Source organism: Sparus aurata, chromosome 8, assembly GCF_900880675.1.
Source record: "Sparus aurata chromosome 8, fSpaAur1.1, whole genome shotgun sequence".
NCBI lineage: Eukaryota > Metazoa > Chordata > Actinopteri > Spariformes > Sparidae > Sparus > Sparus aurata.
The window spans coordinates 3655800-3675837 of NC_044194.1; the positions used below are offsets into that span (position 1 = coordinate 3655800).

Consider the following 20038-nt stretch of genomic DNA (forward strand, 5'->3'; position numbering starts at 1 on the left):
CTGAGGATGAAAAGTGAGAAAAAAAACTGTAATTAAGTCCTTGTTGGAAAATCCAGCATAGACCAGCATACCTGGTGACCAGTGAGGTGTCTGCACAGTTACACATTCTGAGCTATGATTTAACGGTGTCAGGATGCTTGTGTTTAGGCAAGTGTGGGAATGTGACAATGTTCAGGTTCACATGTCCAGGAGCCATTAATTAGCCCTGTGGTGTGTGTCAGAGATTAGCTGAAGGAAGAGTCCCACATACAGAGGTCTGAACTGAGGTCAGCCCTCACGCCAGAGGTTTGGAGCTGACTCAACATATACATTTCCATCTAAGTATAGAAAGACCATCTCGTCCACTTTAGATGACATCAGCAGATTCAAGTAACACACACAAGAGTTATTACATAGGGGGTTTGAAGCAGACCCATCACTCTTTTCTCCCATTGGATAGACAGACCCTCAATCCACCAAAGTGACCAATTAGAAGAAGGAGGTAGGTATGGGCGAATGGACACTAAAAAGGCCCGCACACCAGTGAAAGGGTTGTTGGTAATTTGTAGATTTCCTAAGATAGAAGGGTGGAGAGGATTTCTGACAAAGCAAAGGGCAAAGCATTGAGTATAATTTTGTCATAGATTTGAGAACAACCGAGTGCAGCCACACTGGTTCGGACGCAGGCTTGAGATCTGTTTCAATACAGATTGGGTTGAATTTTTAGAAGATCATTCCACCCAGCCTTGCCTCCACAGAAATCTTTTATCATCAAACTACACGCTGACACCTTTGATGAAGACAGCCCAGAAAATACACCAGCAAGACCAGCATATGTTGAGTTTTGGTGCTGGTATGCTGGTGACCAACATCTGGTGACCAGCATGGGATGCTGGTCACAAGCATGGGATGTGTCAACAACTTGTTTCACATTGCAGAGTATGAGGAGGAGTGAAGTTGGCTGTAAAAAGTGGTTTATATTATTTATATTATGAACACAAGCTTCAAACCTGCACGATTTTGGGTTCATTTGAGGAAACCTGAAACAAACTGTACAAAATATACAAAAATATAAATGCAACACTTTGTTTGTTGCTCCCGTTTCTCTCACAATTTTGTTATGTTTTTATTTTGAATGTTCACAAAATAATTACTTCTTTCGCATTTTGAGCACACATTTGTTAAAATCCAATAAGATAAGCCATCCACCTGACAGGTGTGGCAAATCAATATGCTGATTGAACAGGATGCAGGCACAGGTGTTCCCTGCCCAGCATCCTATGCACCATCCTGCTGGTCATACTCTGTAATGTGAAACAAGTTGTTGACACATCCCATGCTTGTGACCAGCATAAATATGTGCCCTGGATACACCTCTGAGTGGATCTTCCTGTCTGAGTACAGTTCAGGTTTTGTGTTACAGGTAATACCGGTTTCTGAAACACAGTAAATGTTATCAGCTGTACAAAGACACAGAGCAGTTAAGAACAGTAAAGTTGAAAGGACAGGGTTAGAAGTTCAAGGTTTCTTACTAAAGTGTTTAACAGCCATGCAAGTTGTAAAACAGCCATTTTGTGTCTTTTGAAAGCAATACAATACACTGTCAGATAACAGACAGACTGTGCTCTGAGCTTGGTTAGTTAGCCTTTAGCAGACTAGTTTATCTGTGTTTGTCTTTGTTATTGTTGAATTTAGCTGCTGTGCTTTACAGTAAAGGTATTTGGTTTATCAAACTCAATTAATATCAGGTATCAAGCATGATGTTTTAATATCAGGAGACAGATCAGTCAAAGTGGGTAAATTAGCTGAAGCTAAAGCTAGCTGTGACTGTGTCCTGTCTAACTTTATCCAGAGTTCAGCCACTGTGGTTTGATTTCGACCTGTTTTTTTTAGTTCTGACAAAATGTACATGTTGAAATTGGCCGTGTACTCACCAGTGTTTGTCAGAGATTCTGCTGTTGTGTTGAGAAAGTTTTCTTCAGAGAGAAACACAGAGACTCGTCTGGACTGCAGCTCCTCTGTCACTCAAACTTTCACTTTCATTTGAGGAAATATGACTTAAGAAGTTCTGAAGTTTTTTCTCTCTCAGCTGCTCCTCCTCTCAATGCAGCTCTGTGGTTTTATTGGCTCACTCTGAATTAACCTTGACACAGATTTGAAACAAGTTGACATTTGACTTTTAGTTCATTCCTCTTTTTTCTACAATAAGTAAAGTAATGCTAAGTGATACTATGAGGAAAGTTTCATATTGTGTCGAGCCTTCTTAGTGTTTTAAAAATAGTGATTTTGATGCTAGCGTGCCAGTGCCCCATAAACTCCATTGAAAATTAGCTTGCCCGAAAACCAAACTACGGTAAATCTTAAAAGTGCCTCTTTCGTCATAATTATGCTTTTACACGAAGGTCTGACTCATTTTTAATCACAAATAAAGCCTCGGTTGATTTTTGGCGAGAGTTGAACTTTAAGAACATTTTTATTCAAAAATTACTCTCAATTACTTTTTACTTGAACCAGACTATAGTTGTCCTTATCTTGACCCAAGAGATAAGAAAAATACAGGTTGCTGAAATGTTAAAAAGCTTTAAGGTTTAGAGATTTTTTCAATTCTTTAAATTTTTGTTTTTTCGTTTTTTCAGATGAACAAACCTTTTGTTCTGGCTCCATATTGATCAGGCTCCATGAATATGTTTGTGTAGTTCGATGCATGTTTTACTACAAGACAAAACATGTACAGGTCAAATAATAATATCCTCACAACACGGTTTATCCCCAAATTGCAGTGAGGTGTGCAAAATGTCCCCAGATGATTCCAGCTCAGCTCCTCCAATCACTGACCTTTGACCTTCCTACTAACCTCTTAGCTTGTTAGCTCATCCTGCTTTCACGCCCATCACATTTTAAAGTAACGTTCTTGCTCATCGCCCCAACACACGCTGCATACACCAACAGGTAAACTGTGACGGGTGATTTCGATGTTTTGAATATATTCTGGTGTCACACTGCACTCGTCCTTGTAATTGTAACTGGTATTTCTGATAATTCCAACAGCAAGTAAATGCAGCATCAGCAGCCAATGAGCATCTGACAAAGAATGGGGCTGGGACCAAGGATGGATTAAATTCATCTTCGGGCACCAAACTTGTATCACAACCTTTCTGTCATCCAGCGGACAACCGGAACATACAATATACTCTCTTTAAAATAAAAGAGTGTAAAAGTATTAAAGTAGAGCGAAACAGACTTTGATGGGTTTTTATATCTTGTGCTACTTCATATTTATTAAAAAAACAGACTTAAAACACTACACATGAGCACAAACAAGTAGAATAAGCAGTCACTACTACGGACCATGGCAGGTTGATGGCATATGAAAACATAGCACATATGAGGACAATTAATCATGTAGCGTATTCATGTAGCACCCTGCTAATTTGTTTATATGAGTTTATTACATTTATTTCAGTTGGTAAAGTGTTCTGATGTGGGCCTATAAATGTTTTGCTGCTGTTAATATTTGTCTGGTTAATGTGGCGAGTGAAACAGAAAAGTCTTGTGTTTTGAAAGGCCTTTGAACGCCTCAGGTTTCTCTTTTGGGTTCTCATTTGTTTGTACAGCTGTCAATCATTTTCTCTGTTGATGGAGATTAACCTGTCGGATTGTTAAAGGGGCGGGACGAGAGGGAAAGCCCGGGAAATGAGGAGAGACAGAGCAGCGTAGAGCAGGAAAGACTTTAAGTCTGAGCAAACTTTCAGATAACTTTATGAAACAGTATTATTTACCGTTATCAACCAGGAGTTTATACGAGTGCTCGCTTATTTTATTAAGAGTGTAACCGAGCGTGTTTTAGAAGTGAGGGCTCCTTACTGGCGCTAACTGAAGACAACAATCGGAATGTTTTCTAGCTGTTAGCATCGCCAGTTGCTAATCAGCAGAGGAGGTTGGACAGTGGACATTTCCAGGAGCTGGTGCAGGACGAAGCATCATGGACAGAACCGAGCCTCTGGACGGGTCTGTGGTCATGTTGCTGCCTCTGGGAATTGCTGGATCGATTTTCCTGGTTCTGGTGTGAGTATCCTGACCTGCGGGTTCAAGGTGGATTTCTATATGAGCTCCAGGATGCCTTCATCACAGGTTCCAACAGAAACACTACATAAACCCGGAGTATTACTATATAGAAGGTTTGTAATTTTTGTGTATTCTTGTTATGAAGTGATTCAAAACAAAGTTAAAAGATAAGAGCCACAAGGTTTAGATATTAAAACTGTTTATTATTCCTAAATCCTTGTTGGAAGGTGTTTTTCATGCTGATGATGTTTATGTTGAATAAGAACTATAGTTACAGTTAAAGTAAACTGCATGGGAACATGAATGCTCAATAACAGAATAGCTGCAATTAATCAACTAACCAGACCTCTCTGCAATTTAGCCAGAGTCATTTTCAATGTGTGTTAATTATTGTAAAACATCCGAAATTACACATTTTAGTAGCTCTCATCAGTTCGCTCCCATGCAGTCTGATACATAAAGAGGTATTCGTGAAAATCATAGAGTAGATTTGAGTGAGAGGGCGACATCAGGAAGTGGGAGATCTTTTTCCAAGCTAATATTTACTCGCAGGCCGATCTGAACATGGTTCTGGAAGCAGAATTTGATTAGGCGTCTATCCGAGATATTGCCAGGTTAGAGCCATCATATGAGTCCATATGCTGCAGCACGTTAGGAGCTTTGTTGCAGTAATGTCTACTTCTCAGACGCCGTGCCTGCATGAGCTCAAGACCTTCTGGATCGATCAACTTGATCAGTTATCGTATTGTGTCTTGTGAAACAAAATATCCTCTCTGAGTTGCACGTAGGTGTAACCATTGATATCTTTGTATTTGTCCATCAGCAGCAGTTTCAGCTTGCACGTGGTTTTTCCTTCTGAACAAATGCAGTTTTCAGCACAATCTCTTCAAAGTCCTAATACTGACTACACTGTGTTTATGAGCGGAAAGACAAATTTGTTGAGGCAGTAATATGCACTGTTTGATGTCGTCTCAAATGGTTGACTTTGATCTTAAAATGTCAACTTTAGTCTTGAAGTGCATAATGAAACTAATAAAACTTCCCCCTGACATTTTTTTCTCCCCCTGGACCTAATACTCTTCTGTATGCTTCAGCATCAGACTGTAGTTCTTTTTTAAGAGCAGGTCTTTGTGTGAACACAGGCTGCAGTTTGTTATGAACTCCACTAGAGGGCGTCCTCACATCTCACTTATTATCTACAAACCAGTTGGGAAGGTTTAGTTCACATCAGCTGCTCAAACCTTCAATAACACAACATCATCTTACACTACAACCTCTCTCACATGTGATCTGATCTGAGAACAGTTGATGGTGTTTTTAATCACATGATTTGGTCGTCATTAAAAATATCAGCAGCTGAAAACAATAAAAAACAAATTCACTGATGAAGGCAGAAGAAAAAATATTTTACCATTTATCATTTTAAAAACAAAATTATAGAATATTGACATTAAACATTCTGCAGAAAATCAAATGTTTGTTCTACTCAGTGAAATTGACAGGAGAGATGATCAGAGGAGCAGAGTTTTTATCACCATCATTACGACCAGAACCAAAGTATGGGTAGAGTTTCTGAGTGAAGCAGCAGCCAGTAAAGGAGTAGATAAGAGCTGCAGCATCAACGTCATAAAAGGAGACCAGACCCTCCTCATAATCCACAAACACCCCCACCTTCTCAGGCCGACTCTTCAGAGAGAGACGGAATGAAGGGCCAGCACCAGCTCTGTACTCATTTGAATTCCTCAACCATATTGTCCAGTAACCATCCTGAGGATATAGTTTGATGTGTCCCTTCCTGTTGATCGACTCTGTGGCCACTCCTAAATCCCACTTAGTCTTCTCTTTAACTTGAACCTCATAATAAAATCTTCCTGAAGAGAAACTCTGCTTTGCTAAGACACAGGCACATGTATCAAATCTTTCTGGATTGTCTGGGAGATTCTTCCTTATGTCACAACAGAAAACTTGTTTCCCATCATCAGACAGGATGAGTTTGGGATGTGCTGTATTAGGATCAAGTGTCACATCCACTGCATACTGCTGGACCCTCTTCAGCTCGACCTCAAGCAGCTTCTTCATCTGGTTACTGAGCGTCTCCTCCAGCTGATTCACAGCTCTCACCACAGTCCCCTCATATGAAGGTGGACGGACTCTGACTCCTGTCCAGTCCTTGGTAGGGGGAGCAGTGTTCAGTGATGGGAAGCTTTGGAAGAGGTGGAGGTGGTCTTCAGACTGTGAGAGCTGCTCCACCTCAGAGCTTCTCTTCTCCAGCTCAGAGATTTCCTGTTCCAGCTCTTTGATGAAGCCTTCAGCCTGTTTCTCTGTCTCTCTCTGCTTCTCTTTGATGGTGTCGATGAGCTCGGCCTGGCTTCTCTCAACAGACTCCTTCAGAGCGCTGAAGACCTGAACACCAGCTGCTATCTCTCTGTCTGCATCTTTCTTACTGAGCTCCACTGAGCGCTTCATCTCCTGAATCTTCAGTCGTCTCTTCTGGATCATCTGTTGAATTTCAGCGTCTGTCTTCCCCAGCTCGGCCTTCTTTCCTTCATATTCTTCTTTCAGAGGAACAACATCATGTGTCTTGTGATCCAAAACAGTGCAGAGCATGCAGACGCACATCTGGTCGGTCTTACAGAACAGCTCCAGCAGTTTATCGTGCTTCATACACATCCTGCCTTCCAGGTTCTCCACAGGGTCGATCAGCTGATGTCTTTTCAGGCCTGACATTGTCAGATGAGGCTCCAGGTGAGTCTCACAGTAGGAGGCCAGACACACCAGGCAGGACTTCAGGGCCTTCAGTTTGGTTCCAGTGCAGACGTCACAGGGAACTTCTCCTGGTTTGGAAACTTGTTGCTCTGAGCTGCTGCTGCTGGCTTTCTGTTGAGCTGACTGTCTGAACTGAGCAACCATCTCAGAGATGAACGTGTTGACCTGCAGTTCAGGTCTGGTGTTGAAAATCTTTTTACAGTTGGGACACTGACACTTGTCATTTTTATCCCAGTGTTGAGTGATGCAGCTTTTACAGAAGTTGTGTCCACATGGTATGGCGACTGGATCAGTGAATATATCCAGACAGATGGAGCACAGAAACTGATCTTCAGTCAGCAGACAGCTGGCAGCAGACATGTTTACAGTTCTGAAGATAAAAAAAAGTGAGAAAGAGAAAACTGTAATTAGATATTTCTTGATTATGTAGCGAGCGATAGGCGAGAGGAAATTAAACTAAGTGAACTAAACAAGAAATAGAAACCAACAACGCCACCCTGGGAATTTCACCCAGGGAATTAATTTAAAGTGCAAGGCACACAGGTAAGGCCACTCATAAAAAAGGCATTAGACTTGGTTTAAATATTATAGAAAAATACACTTTTATTACATAATTTCTCTCTTTTAAAACAAAGTCTTTTTGACATTCATCCAAGGGTAAGTAAGGGCTTGGAGCCGAGTGAGCAGACAATGACTAGTGCAGGGGTGGGGGGGGTTCCACCGAAATAAAGTCAACCAAAATCACCCAACATATGTGGCACACACACTGAAGTAGACCCGCTCCCAGGACACAGCAAATGAGACAAAGGGGGGAACACCACCATCAAGACACCAGCACGCCACCACCGGTCTCCAGCCACTAAAAAGAGAAATAAACAAATCAGTGGGCAAATGACCAAACAACATGAAACAAAATGATTTCAAAAATTAACAAAATTATAACTAGCAAATAAACTTAACCAATAACTGCCCACTATTAACTTATATGGTCATAAACAAAAGAATATGAAAACAAAAAGAAAACAAACACAAGCCAACCGAAATAATTACATAAGCTAGATAGGACTACATAAATACACACACACACTGAATGAGCACCCCTGGTAGAGCTACTCGGGAGATGTGCGCCGCGAGAGGCCGGCGGCTGCTGACACAATGTGTCAGCCGGAGCAAAGTGTGTGGGGCAAACAGCAACGTCACGCAGCAGCAAGGCAAAGCAGCGTGGAGACAAAGTATCAGCAAACAAAGCAGCAGCGACCCCAATAAGCTGATTGCAGTTGGCCCTGTTTAGTGTTTACGACCAAACACGGACACACACACACACTCGTTCACACAGGAGGAGGGAGGGAGAGAGGACTCCGGCCGCCGTCGGCGTTTACCAAGCAAGCAATACACCACAGCGCACACGGGAAACCCGGAGCAGCGACAAGCAGTCACCCTGTCGGACCAGACAACCTTTGGCCCGGAAGTGACGCACCGATGACAGGAGCGCAAAAGGAAGAGATGGTGGAGGATGGCTGCTTTTATACCAGCCCACGGCATGACGGCCACTAGTGGTGCTAAACAAACAGTGACACTAAATAACATGGATGGCACATCTATGCTGCTACAATTAATTGTTGTATCAACTATTTCTCCTGTAATATAAGGTGAGTAATGTTATTTTTTGTTGTTGCACTCCACCCAACTGAGGCACAAAGTTACTCAGAAATTTGTGCAACTCAAGTTAGCGCTGCGAATGTCAATGAGTTTGTGGTCTGCATGTGTACTGTTATGACCAGGACCTAGGGGAAACCCTGGCGCATCATAAAAATGAGACTCCCCTCTTCCTGTCCCCCAAGCACCAGCAGCAGCAACATGTTTTATAAATGGTTTTATTCAAAAACAAAATATCAAACACAATCAAGTACGCTGGCAGTCTGGCTGAAGAGGAGAGCCCACAGAAACTAGGAAGAGCCGGCCTTTAAACTCCCGGCTTTGAGACTGGAACCAATCAGCTCCCTGGACAACCTACTATTAAACACACCATCAACCAATCACTCCGGTAGAAGAGGGCATTTAAGCAGAGGCAATGAAATGCACAAACAGAAATGTTTATACAATTTCAGGGGTCGTAACACCTCCCCACTTAAAACCGAACATTTCTCCCCTTAAGAAATGTTCAGTTTCAGAGATGCAATAGTCTGTCCCCCCTTAAAACGGAACCACACAGTCTACATAAAAGCAATACTTAATTGGATGCCACTACCACTAATACAATGGCTAACACCATGAGGAGAGAACACAAAATCAAATACATAATTACTGAGATAACACACATACCATAAAAACAGCACCAGGTGACCAACACGACTGTGGAGTGCAACAGCCACCACACAAAAGGTGTCACTGTGTAGTCGCCACTACACACAAATGTTGCCAGCTTTGCACCTAAGCTGCAAACACAAGTGACCCAAGAGAGTGTAACAAAAGAAACAACTGATCTGTTGAGTGACTCCATCCCAAACACACCACCTGTAATTAAATAAGATGAAAGCAGTAACACCTACGTGACCACACCAGAAGTGAACTGCAACAACCACCACACAAAAGGTGTCACTGTGTAGTCACTACTACACGCAAATGTAGCCAGCTTATGCCTAAGCTGCAACCACAAGTGACCCAAAAAAGTGTCCAGTTACCACATCCAAAAGGTCACAAAAAAGTTACTGCACACAAGTATTAATTACAGCAACACATCACAACGTGACCAAAACAAAAGTAGCTATCTCACACAAAACCAAGCTGCTGACCAGAGTATAAAATGAAGGGAAACAAACTGCAGAAACACCCAAACTTTATCTGCCTACAAAGACGGCTAACTCACCTAGCTAGTCTTCAGTAGCTTGCCAAGCTCAAGGTGTCCTTAAACGCTGAACTCAGTGCATCACTGAAGACCAGGAATCTAGTCAACCGCGATACACTGAAGCGTAACCTCACTCTGGATAACCCCCCCCAAAATAAGAGGCTCAATGTTATTATTAAACCATGAGCAAAATGTGACCTTCACATGTTTATGGAAAAAAGTAGATACATTAGGAGAAGCTAAAGACAGAAAATACAGAAACAGAGAGAAGCAGCATGAGGAGGAGGTGTTATTGTGGATGTTAATATTGATGTTAATGCAGTCAAACTGACATTTCAACATTGTTGAAGCCTGGACTGATTTTTTTTTTTTTGACGAAGTTTCAATTCAAGTGTAAGAACACAAACCAAATCTCCTCATCCACTATTTTGTTAACATTACAGTGATCATATATTGTTTATTTGTTAACAGCTTAATTACTTAATTATTATTTCTTAAAATAATTTCTCAATAATTTACATTATTTATGAGCCCTGAGTCGAACTTCCTTCTAAAACACAGTGACTATTATCAGCTGCACAAAGGCGCACAGCATGTAGCTGCAGACACATTAAAGTAGAAGGACAGGGTTATAAGTTTAAGGCTTCTTACTTGTGTGTTTAAAAGCTTTATAAGTTGTAAAACAGTGACCTTGTACCTTCATAGGCAATAAAAGACACTGTCAGATAACATCAGACACTGTCTGGAGAATCCAAATGTCAACTAAGCTAGGCTTCATAGCCTTTAGCAGACTAGATTATTTGTGTTTGTGTTTGCTGTTGTAATGGTTGGATTTAGCTGCAGCCCTTTACAGTAAATGTATGTGGTATAACAAACTGAAGTACTAAGATGTATGAGTTTCAAGACTGATGTTTTAATTTTCAGAGACAGATCGGTAAAAGTTGGTAAATTAGCTAAAGCTAAAGCTAGCTTTGACTGTTCTATCAAACTTTATCCAGAGTTCAGTCACTGTGGTTAGATTTTCACCTGTTTTGTATTTCTCACAAACAGTTCATGTTGAAAATTGTACATTTTGATGACATTTAAAAATGGTAATACAGGTGTAACAAAGTCAGATACTGGTTGTTACTCAGTTCAACCAAATATTTCTGCAGTTTGTCTTTGTGTGGTCATGTACTCACCAGTGTTTGTCAAGCGATTCTGCTGTTTTGTTGAGGAAAAGCAGATGGATTCAGTTGAAGTTTTCTTCAGAGAGAAACACAGAGACTCGTCTCGACTGCAGCTCTACTTTAATACAAGGAAATACTCCACCATTATTATTTTTTTCTCTCTCAGTTGCTCCTCCTCTCAGTGCAGCTCTGTGGTTTTATTGCCTTATCGTAAAATACCTTAACACAGATTTGAAACAAGATGAGAATTACATTTTAGTTTATTCCTCTTTTATTCTACAATGAAAGTATACAGCTGCCAAAAGAACATATATTTACAAATAGACAACATAAGAAAACAGGTGAGTGAAGATATTCAAGAACTTACTGATTAGGGCTGCCTGATAAAAACGAATTTTCATCGTCATCGTGATATGAACACGTGCGATAAACACTCGATGAATAAGAAAAATCATCTGGTTTACATGCACCATGCATGCCAACATTTAGCCTATCAGGCGGAGCCCTGGATACAAGGGCCAATTAGATGAAGCCCCAGCTTGCCGTTAGCTACCCTGACAAAATTAATCGGCATCAGTTTGGTGGTGATTGCCAGGTTATGATGGCTGAGGGAGGAGTGAAAAGCGATGAAAATGTGGTCGACAAAGAACTTGTGGTGAAAGGAAACAGCACTTCTGCTATATGGACTTATTTTGGATTCAGGAGAGACGAAGTGTTACAAACACAGGTACTGTGTAAAACATGCCGAGCAGTTGTTGCAACTTCTAGAGGAAATACAACCAACCTCCCTCACCACCTGCAATACAACCATAAAGACATACACGGACAATTCAAAACTAACGTTAGCCATCATTAACTGTATAGTTTATTATATGCAAACTTCAATCTTTGTTTATTTATCGCAAGTTATATCGTCATTGCAATATTGATCAGTGTTATCGCACATTGCAGATTTTCCTCATATCGTGCAGGCTGACTGCTGACAGGTTTCTAACTATCACATTTACAGGAGACAAAAGTGGAGAAAAACTGAGATGGAAAAGTTTTATCACTTCTCTGTGATATAGAGGTTAACATACATCTTTCAAAGAAATCTTTAGTGAAAAATAAAATCGTGTATCTTGTACAAAGCTCCTCCATTAGAGAGAGTGGCCAGCCTTAATTGATTTCCACCACTGGGAAAATCCACAGTCCAAGAAAACACACTTTTACTTCACTTTTATTTCTATGCATGAAATATAAAATCTCAAAGCGTAAACGTTTTAAAGAGATTAAGAGTTTAATTATGAAACTCCTGCATTCATGTCATTAGTTTCAGTGTCAGACTTGTGAAACAGACATTTATGAAGAGGGCTGCTGTGGATTTATTGCAGTGTGTGTTAATGGTGTGTCTGTGTCAGTCTTTATTCTTGTTATCTTTACTGTGAATATTGTGGCTGAGATCAGGTCCTTTCATTGTAAACTATGAAGTCCTGCCTGTCGCTGTCTTCTTCATTTTTCATTGTTGGGGGATTTTACAGGTGAAAACTTGAAACTCGCTTTCGAAGCTGAAGTTGAGTCGAGTCTTGGTGGAGTTCAGTCTGGAGTCCTCTTGTTTTTACATCACTATGAGATGTTTTCACCTTTTAACACACACGTCTGACTGGGCAGAGAGTCAACTGCTTACATATTAGTCATGGATAATCTATATGTGTTGGAAAGACTGGCAGTGACACCTAGTGGACAAAACAGGAGTTGCACACAAACTGTTTCCTCACTCAGTCACTGCAGAAACAAAAGTTGAGTGGATGGTTCATGGACAGATTTTTGTTTATTGATGTGTGTTCATGAAGACATTGTGCTGAAGTTTACCTAATTGAGAACATATTCTGTTTGTGGTGCAGTTTATTGCACCATGTTACTGTTCATTGTTTGTGGTAATCGTCACGATGCAGCAGCTGATTTGCCGACCCACTTTGTGAGCCTCGTGTTGGAGAAAGTTTGTGTCGATCATCAGCTGCATAAGTGACATTTTTCTGCTATAATTTTGCTCCTGTGTTGCTTTAAAATTCATGTTCTGAGCTTTGTTACAAATTGTGGTAAAAATGTGAGGACCCAAATACAAAACACCAGGCAGGCAGGCAGGATTAAGAACAGAAGACGAGCAAAAATCACAAAAATCTGAGTAAACCAAAAACCAAGAATCCAAAAACATATCTCAATAACACAGAGTCGAAACACAAAAAGCCCAAAGAAAGTGTCAACCAAGAGTAGCAAATTACAACTCAGGGGAAAACATGAGGAACAAAAACAGACACATGACACGAGAAGATAGTGGAAGACACAGGAACGGGTTCAGAGGAAACAAAGGACGAACTGACAAAGACATCAGGGAGCACACAGACTATATACACTCAGTGCTGACTGACAAACAAGACACAGCTGAACACAGAAGAAGGGCAGGAAGTTCACACAGAGGGAGAAACTGAAGAGCGACACACGACATGAGGGCAAAACTTCAAAATACAACAGGAAATCACAGAAACGCAAACAGAATGATGACACCAAAAAGATCATTTCACAAATATTCTGTCTGCTGATCTGGTTAAAAGACACTTTGAATGTCAAAACTAAAAATGTAATCATCAGATACAAGATATCAGTGTATATAATGAAAGATGTTGGTCATATTTTGTACAAAACAACACGTTGATATTTTGTCTTTAACAAAAATATCAAGGACATATGTCATTTCTGGCTACACTGATGAAATGGAGTTACAAAATGAGAAAAAGGTTAATAACGAATTAAAATAATCAGAAATCATCTAACAGGACTACCAAATGATAACAAAACAAAAGTGGAAGATGTACAAAAACATACTAACATCAGAGAACTGTCACACTCCTTTTATAGACCCCACAAAGATCCACCATCGTCTTACACTACAACTAGGGCCCTTTAAAATCTGTTTTTTTTCCCCAAATTCTGTTAGAATTTTTGGGAATCCCGTTTTTTTACCGTTTACTCTGATTTTACTGTCAAAAACAGTGTGTTTTTAATGTAAATGACTAAAATGTGCACAAATTAAATAGAAATGAAATTTGAGGTGACAAACAACACATTTTCTCAATACTGTACAGTATCACAGTATACAGTACTTCAAAGTGCATCAAAAACATTTGACTTCATTTGTGACGTTATGTCAACTTAACATACTAACCAGCTAGCAGTGAAAACACCAACCCTCCCCCTGTCCTCTGAGCTCCCAGCCCAGGCACAGTCAGCTAAGAGGGCTTGGCTAATGGGGCTAGCTAGCTAACAGCAGCTACTGTTAGCAGCAGTCATTCTGGTTAAATGCAGATAATATGAATCAGACAGGTGGTGAACTCTCACGCATTACACCTTTTAATTATGATTTCTCAGGTCTGCTTCTCTGCAAAACAACAGTTCACCTGAAACATACAAGTCTCTGGGGATCTGCTCGGCTCTGTACTGCGGGGGTTAATGTCAAGTTTCTTAGTTTTTGCACCGACGAGGACAGAGCCGTGGGCAGCAGCTTCCCCATGCTTACATTGGCTGTGTCCGAAATCACCCACTCATTCCCTACTCCCTAGTCATTACATAGGGAGTCCAACATAGTGGACTATATAGTGAGCTCAATGGCAGAAAGAAAAATGCACTTAGGGACATGATGTAATAATGATGTCACTCCTGTCGTGCAGTTGAAACATGAATTAAAACCTCCATGCGTTCGTCCGCAGCGCAATGCATGATGGTAAATATTGCTTGGTAAGTGACCATCGGCTGTACACTCCTTTTCGCGATGCATTGTGGGATACTTTTAGTGCACTATATAGGGTATACAGCGTTTCCCCCAGTATTTTCTGAGACTGTGGCGCGGGGGGGTGGGGGGGTGTTAGTTTGGGTCATCATACTGTAATATTTATACTTATGTCATAGGCTACTTGGGGAATTTCTTTTTTTCTCTCTGGTTATAATGCTCTCACACAGCCATCATGAACTCTAATATTGTAAAGAAATGCTATTTTTATTATTTGTGTACTGTGTCGGACACAGATGCAGGACATGCGGACGCCTGGAGAGGCGGGTCGGGTTTTACGATTGCCATTTTCAAGGCGTCACTTATCATCAGTCATTATTAGCGACACAAATGATAAGCATTTATATTTCATATGAGCTCATTCATGCGTGCGTGCGCCCTCCCAGAACTCATTCCCTCTACGCTGTCTTACTTTCACTTTTAAAAATTGCGTCCGTCCAATTTTCCTTCGGGCGTAGGTATCAATTTATACCGGGTCGGCTTGGGTGCGGAATGTAAGTTGTGTCGGAAAACTGGTCGGATGCGGTGACCCGTGCAGGACTCCGCTCTAAGAGACCATTTTATCCTCTAGCTAATTATCAAGCGAAATATCCAACATGCTAGTTAACGTCAAAGACTGCGGTGGAAGACGACGGTAAAATATTTCCTTTCTCTAACACTGGATTTATTTATGCCTGAATTTTGAAGGTGTGGCGGCTTTTATTTTGCCGTGGCGGTGCGCCACAGTCAATTACATGTAGGTGAAACCCTGGTATATTATTTCCCACTAGACATTCGTACAGCACTACAAAATGGCGTAGTCACTATGTAGTACATTATATGGGGAGTAGTGAGTGATTTCGGACACAGCCATTGTTTTGAGGGGGGGCTGAGTCAGTGGAGGGGGCTTTTTGTGCCACTCAGATTTGCTTCCCTCCATGCAGTTTTCCCCAGACATACATTCCTCTTCCAAACAAAAATAGCATTTCAGTGAAATTATGTCAAATTCCGTGTTAAAAATAGATTCTGTTTTATATAATCGGCCAATTCCGCGATTCCGTCCGCGATTCCATGATTGCAGAAATCATAGGCCTCTATACAACCTCTCTCAAATGCGATCTGATCTGAGACACTTCATATACATACAATGATCAGAACATAAAAAGGTTTGAATTTGGCTCCCAAATATTTAAGGAACAGAAAATGATATATTTTTATTTTAACACTTTGTTTCTGATGATTCTACAGTTCTTAGAAAAATACAGTTAATTACATCATATCAATCGGAGCGATACTGTGACACATTAAACAAAAGCATTGACAGAAAATAGGTCAAAATGCTTCATCAGAATCTGAATAAACAACAATGTACAACCCAAATATAATCAGTAAATGTACATTTTTACATTTAATGATGTGAATCTTTCTGTAGAAAATCAAATGTTTGTTCTACTCAGTGTGATTGACAGGAGAGATGATCAGAGGAGCAGAGTTTTTACCATCATCATTAAGATATGGACAGAAGTATGGGTAAAGTTTCTGAGTGAAGCAGCAGCCAGTAAAGGAGTAGATAAGAGCTGCAGCATCAATGTCATAAAAGGAGACGAGACCCTCCTCATAATCCACAAACACCCCCACCTTCTCAGGCCGACACTTCAGAGAGAGACTGATTGAAGGGTCAGCACAAGCTCTGTACTCATTTTTATTCCTCAAACATATCGTCCAATAACCATTCTGAGGAGACAGTTTGATTGATCCCGTCCTGTTGATCGACTCTCTGGCCACTCCTAAATCCCAGTTAGTCTTCTCCTTAACTTGAACCTCATAATAAAATCTTCCTGAAGAGAAACTCTGCTTTGCTAAGACACAGGGACAGGAATCAAATCTCTTTGGGTTGTCTGGGAGATTCTTCTCTACATCACTATCATGTACTTGTTTTCTGTCTTCAGACAGGATGAGGTTGGGTTGTGCTGTATCAGGATCGAGTGTCACATCCACTGCATACTGCTGGACCCTCTTCAGCTCGGACTCAAACAGCTTCTTCATCTGTTTACTGAGCGTCTCCTCCAGCTGATTCACAGCTCTCACCACAGTCCCCTCATATGAAGGTGGACGGACGCTGACTCCTGTCCAGACCTTGGTTGGTGGAACAGCGTTCAGTGATGGGAAGATTTGGAAGAATTCGAACAGGTTCTGTTTATAACTTGAGAGCTGCTCCACCTCAGAGCTTCTCTTCTCCAGCTCAGAGATTTCCTGTTCCAGCTCTTTGATGAAGCCTTCTGCCTGTTTCTCTGTCTCTCTCTGCTTCTCTTTGATGGTGTCGATGAGCTCGGCCTGGCTTCTCTCAACAGACTCCTTCAGAGCGCTGAAGACCTGAACAGCAGCTGCTATCTCTCTGTCTGCATCTTTCCTACTGCGCTCCACTGAGCGCTTCATCTCCTCAATCTTCAGTTGTCTCTTCCGGTTCATCTGCTTAATTTCAGTGCATCTCTTCCCCAGCTCAGCCTTCTTTCCTTCATATTCTTCTTTCAGAGGAACAAACTCATGTGTCTTGTGGTCTAAAACAGTGCATAACATGCAGACGCACATCTGGTCGGTCTTACAGAACAGCTCCAGCAGTTTATCGTGCTTCGTACACATCCTGTCTTCCAGGTTCTCCACAGGGTCGATCAGCTGATGTCTTTTCAGGCCTGACTTTGTCAGATGAGGCTCCAGGTGAGTCTCACAGTAGGAGGCCAGACACACCAGGCAGGACTTCAGGGCCTTCAGTTTAGTTCCAGTGCAGACGTCACAGGGAACTTCTCCTGGTTTGGAAACTTGTTGCTCTGAGCTGCTGCTGCTGGCTTTCTGTTGAGCTGACTGTCTGAACTGAGCAGCCATCTGAGAGATGAACGTGTTTACCTGCAGTTCAGGTCTGGTGTAGAAAGTCTTTTTACAGTTGGGACACTGACACGGGACATTTTTATCCCAGTGTTTAGTGATGCAGGTTTTACAGAAGTTGTGTCCACATGGTGTGCTGACTGGATCAGTGAACACATCCAGACAGATGGAGCACAGAAACTGACCTTCAGTCAGCAGACAGCTGGCAGCAGACATGTTGACAGTCTGAGGATGAAAATAAAACTGTAATTAGAAATCTCTTGATTAAGTGTTTCATAAACTATTTCTCCTGTACTATAGGGTGAGTAATGTTAGTTAGTTGGAGTACAACAACAGAAATTGAGGTACAAAGTTACTCAGAAGTTTGTGCAACTCAAATTAGCGCTGCGATTCTCAATGAGTTTGCGGTCGGCATGTGTTTGCTTGAGGCTCAATGTTATTACTAAACCATGAGCAAAATTTAACCTCCACACGTTTGTGGAAAAAAAGTAGTTATATTAAGAGAAGCTAAAGACAGAAAATACAGAAATAGAGAAGCGGCAGGAGGAGGTGGCGTTATTGTGGATGTTAATATTGATGTTAAAGCAGTCAAACTCACTCCGACATTGTTGAAGCCTGGACTGATTTTTTTTTTTTGAAGTTTCAGTTCAAGAGTAAGAACACAAACCAAATCTCCTCATCGACTATTTTGTTTACATTACAATGATCATATTTGGTATCAGCTTAAATGCTCTGTCATCATTTGTTGAAATAGTTTTTCAATTATTTATAGTTATATGTGAGCCCTGAGTGGAACCTCCTGTCTGTGTAGGTTGTCTCAGGTTTTGTGTTAATACAGATTCCTGAAACACAGTGAATATTATCAGCTGTACAAAGTCACACAGCATGTAGCTGAAGACACATTAAAGAAGCAAGGACAGGGTTATAAGTTTAAGGCTTCTTACTTATGTGTTTAACAGCTTAATATGTTGTAAAAGAGTGACTTTGTTCCTTTATCAGCAATAAAAGATACTGTTGGAGAATCTAAAGGTCATCTAAGCTAGGCTAGTTAGCCTTTAGCATACTAGTTTATCTGTGTTTGTGTTTGTCGTTGTAATTGTTGGATTTAGCTGTGGCCCTTTACAGTAAATGTATGTGGTATAACAAACTGAAGTACCAAGATGTTTGAGTATCAAGACTAATGTTTAAAGTTTCAGAGACAGATCGGTAAAAGTGGATAAATAAGCTAAAGCTAGCTGTGACTGTATTCTATCTAACTTTATGCAGAGTTCAGTCACTGTGGTTTGATTTTAACCTGTTTTGTATTTCTCACAAGATGTACATGTTGAAATGGTACATTTTGATGACATTGAAAATGGTAATACAGGTGTAACAAAGTCAGATACTGGTTGTTACTCAATTAAACCAAATATTTCTGCAGTTTGTGTTTGTGTGGTTGTGTACTCACCAGTGTTCGTAAGAGATTCTGCTGTTTTGTTGTGGAAAACCAGATTGATTCAGTTGAAGTTTTCTTCAGAGAGAAACACAGAGACTGGTCTCAACTGCATTTCTACTTTAATATCAGGAAATGCTTCATCATCATTATTTTTTTCTCTCTGACTTGCTCCTCCTCTCAGTGCAGCTCTGTGGTTTTATTGCATTATTGTAAAATACCTTGACACATATTTGAAACAAGATGAAAATTACATTTTAATTTATTCTTTTTTCTTCAATGGAAGTACACAGCAGCCAAATAAACATATAATTACAAATAGACAACATAAGAAAAGAGGTGAGTGGAAGATATTTAAGAACATACTGACAGATTTCTAACTCACATTTACAGGAGAAACAAGTGAAGAAAAACTGAGACGGAAAAGTTTTGTCACAGGGCCACAAGCAGGCCTATCTGTGATATAGAGGTTAAGTAATCTTTAGTGAAAATAAATATTTGTATTCTATTCAAAGCTCCTCCGTTAGAGAGAGTGGTTGTGACTGTAATTGATTTCCACCACTAGGACAATCGACAGTGTGTCTAAGAAAACACATTTCTAATCATCACTTTTATTGCTAAGCATGAATTTTAAAATCTTAAAGTGTAAACATTTTAAAGAGAGTAAGAGTTTGATTATAAAACTCACTGCATTCATGTCGTTAGTGTCAGTGTCAGACTGGTGAAACAGTCATTTATGAAGAGGGCTGCTGTGGATTTATTGCAGTGTGTGTTAATGGTGTGTCTGGGTCAGTGTGTATTCTTATTATCTTTACTGTGACTATTGTAGCTATGATCAGGTCCTTTCATTGTAAACTATGAAGTCCTGCCTTTCGCTGTCTTCTTCATTTTTCATTGTTGGAGGATTTTACAGGTGAAAACTTGAAACTCACTTTGGAGGCTCAAGTTGAGTCAAGTCTTGGTGGAGTTCAGTCTGGAGTCCTCTTGTTTTTACATCACTAAGACGTGTGTGTGTTAAAAGGTGAAAACATCTCAGACTGGGAAGAGAGGCAGCTGCTTACATATTAGTCATAGATCATCTATATGTGTTGGAAAGACTG

General features: G+C 40.6%; 2 protein-coding genes across 3 annotated transcripts; both read right to left on the reverse strand.

The window, feature by feature from the left end:
• Nucleotides 1-5515: 5515 nt before the first annotated feature.
• LOC115586830 (E3 ubiquitin-protein ligase TRIM21-like) lies at nt 5516-10963 on the reverse strand. Of its 2 annotated transcripts, XM_030426228.1 has the most exons (3): nt 10837-10963; nt 7565-7669; nt 5516-7180 (listed from the first exon to the last, which is right to left on the reverse strand). In XM_030426228.1, exon 3 carries the CDS (start codon nt 7168-7170, stop codon nt 5527-5529), a length of 1644 nt encoding a protein of 547 aa, XP_030282088.1. In that variant the 5' UTR covers nt 7171-7180; nt 7565-7669; nt 10837-10963; the 3' UTR covers nt 5516-5526. The 2 variants fall into 2 exon arrangements, with proteins under 2 accessions (XP_030282088.1, XP_030282089.1); XM_030426229.1 differs by lacking the exon at nt 7565-7669 and having other exon boundaries at nt 10837-10944.
• Nucleotides 10964-15812: 4849 nt separating this feature from the next.
• On the reverse strand, nt 15813-19042 carry LOC115586829 (E3 ubiquitin-protein ligase TRIM21-like). The gene is made up of 2 exons (XM_030426227.1): nt 18954-19042; nt 15813-17731 (listed from the first exon to the last, which is right to left on the reverse strand). Exon 2 carries the CDS (start codon nt 17720-17722, stop codon nt 16076-16078), a length of 1647 nt encoding a protein of 548 aa, XP_030282087.1. The 5' UTR covers nt 17723-17731; nt 18954-19042; the 3' UTR covers nt 15813-16075.
• Between the last annotated feature and the right edge of the window lie 996 nt (nt 19043-20038).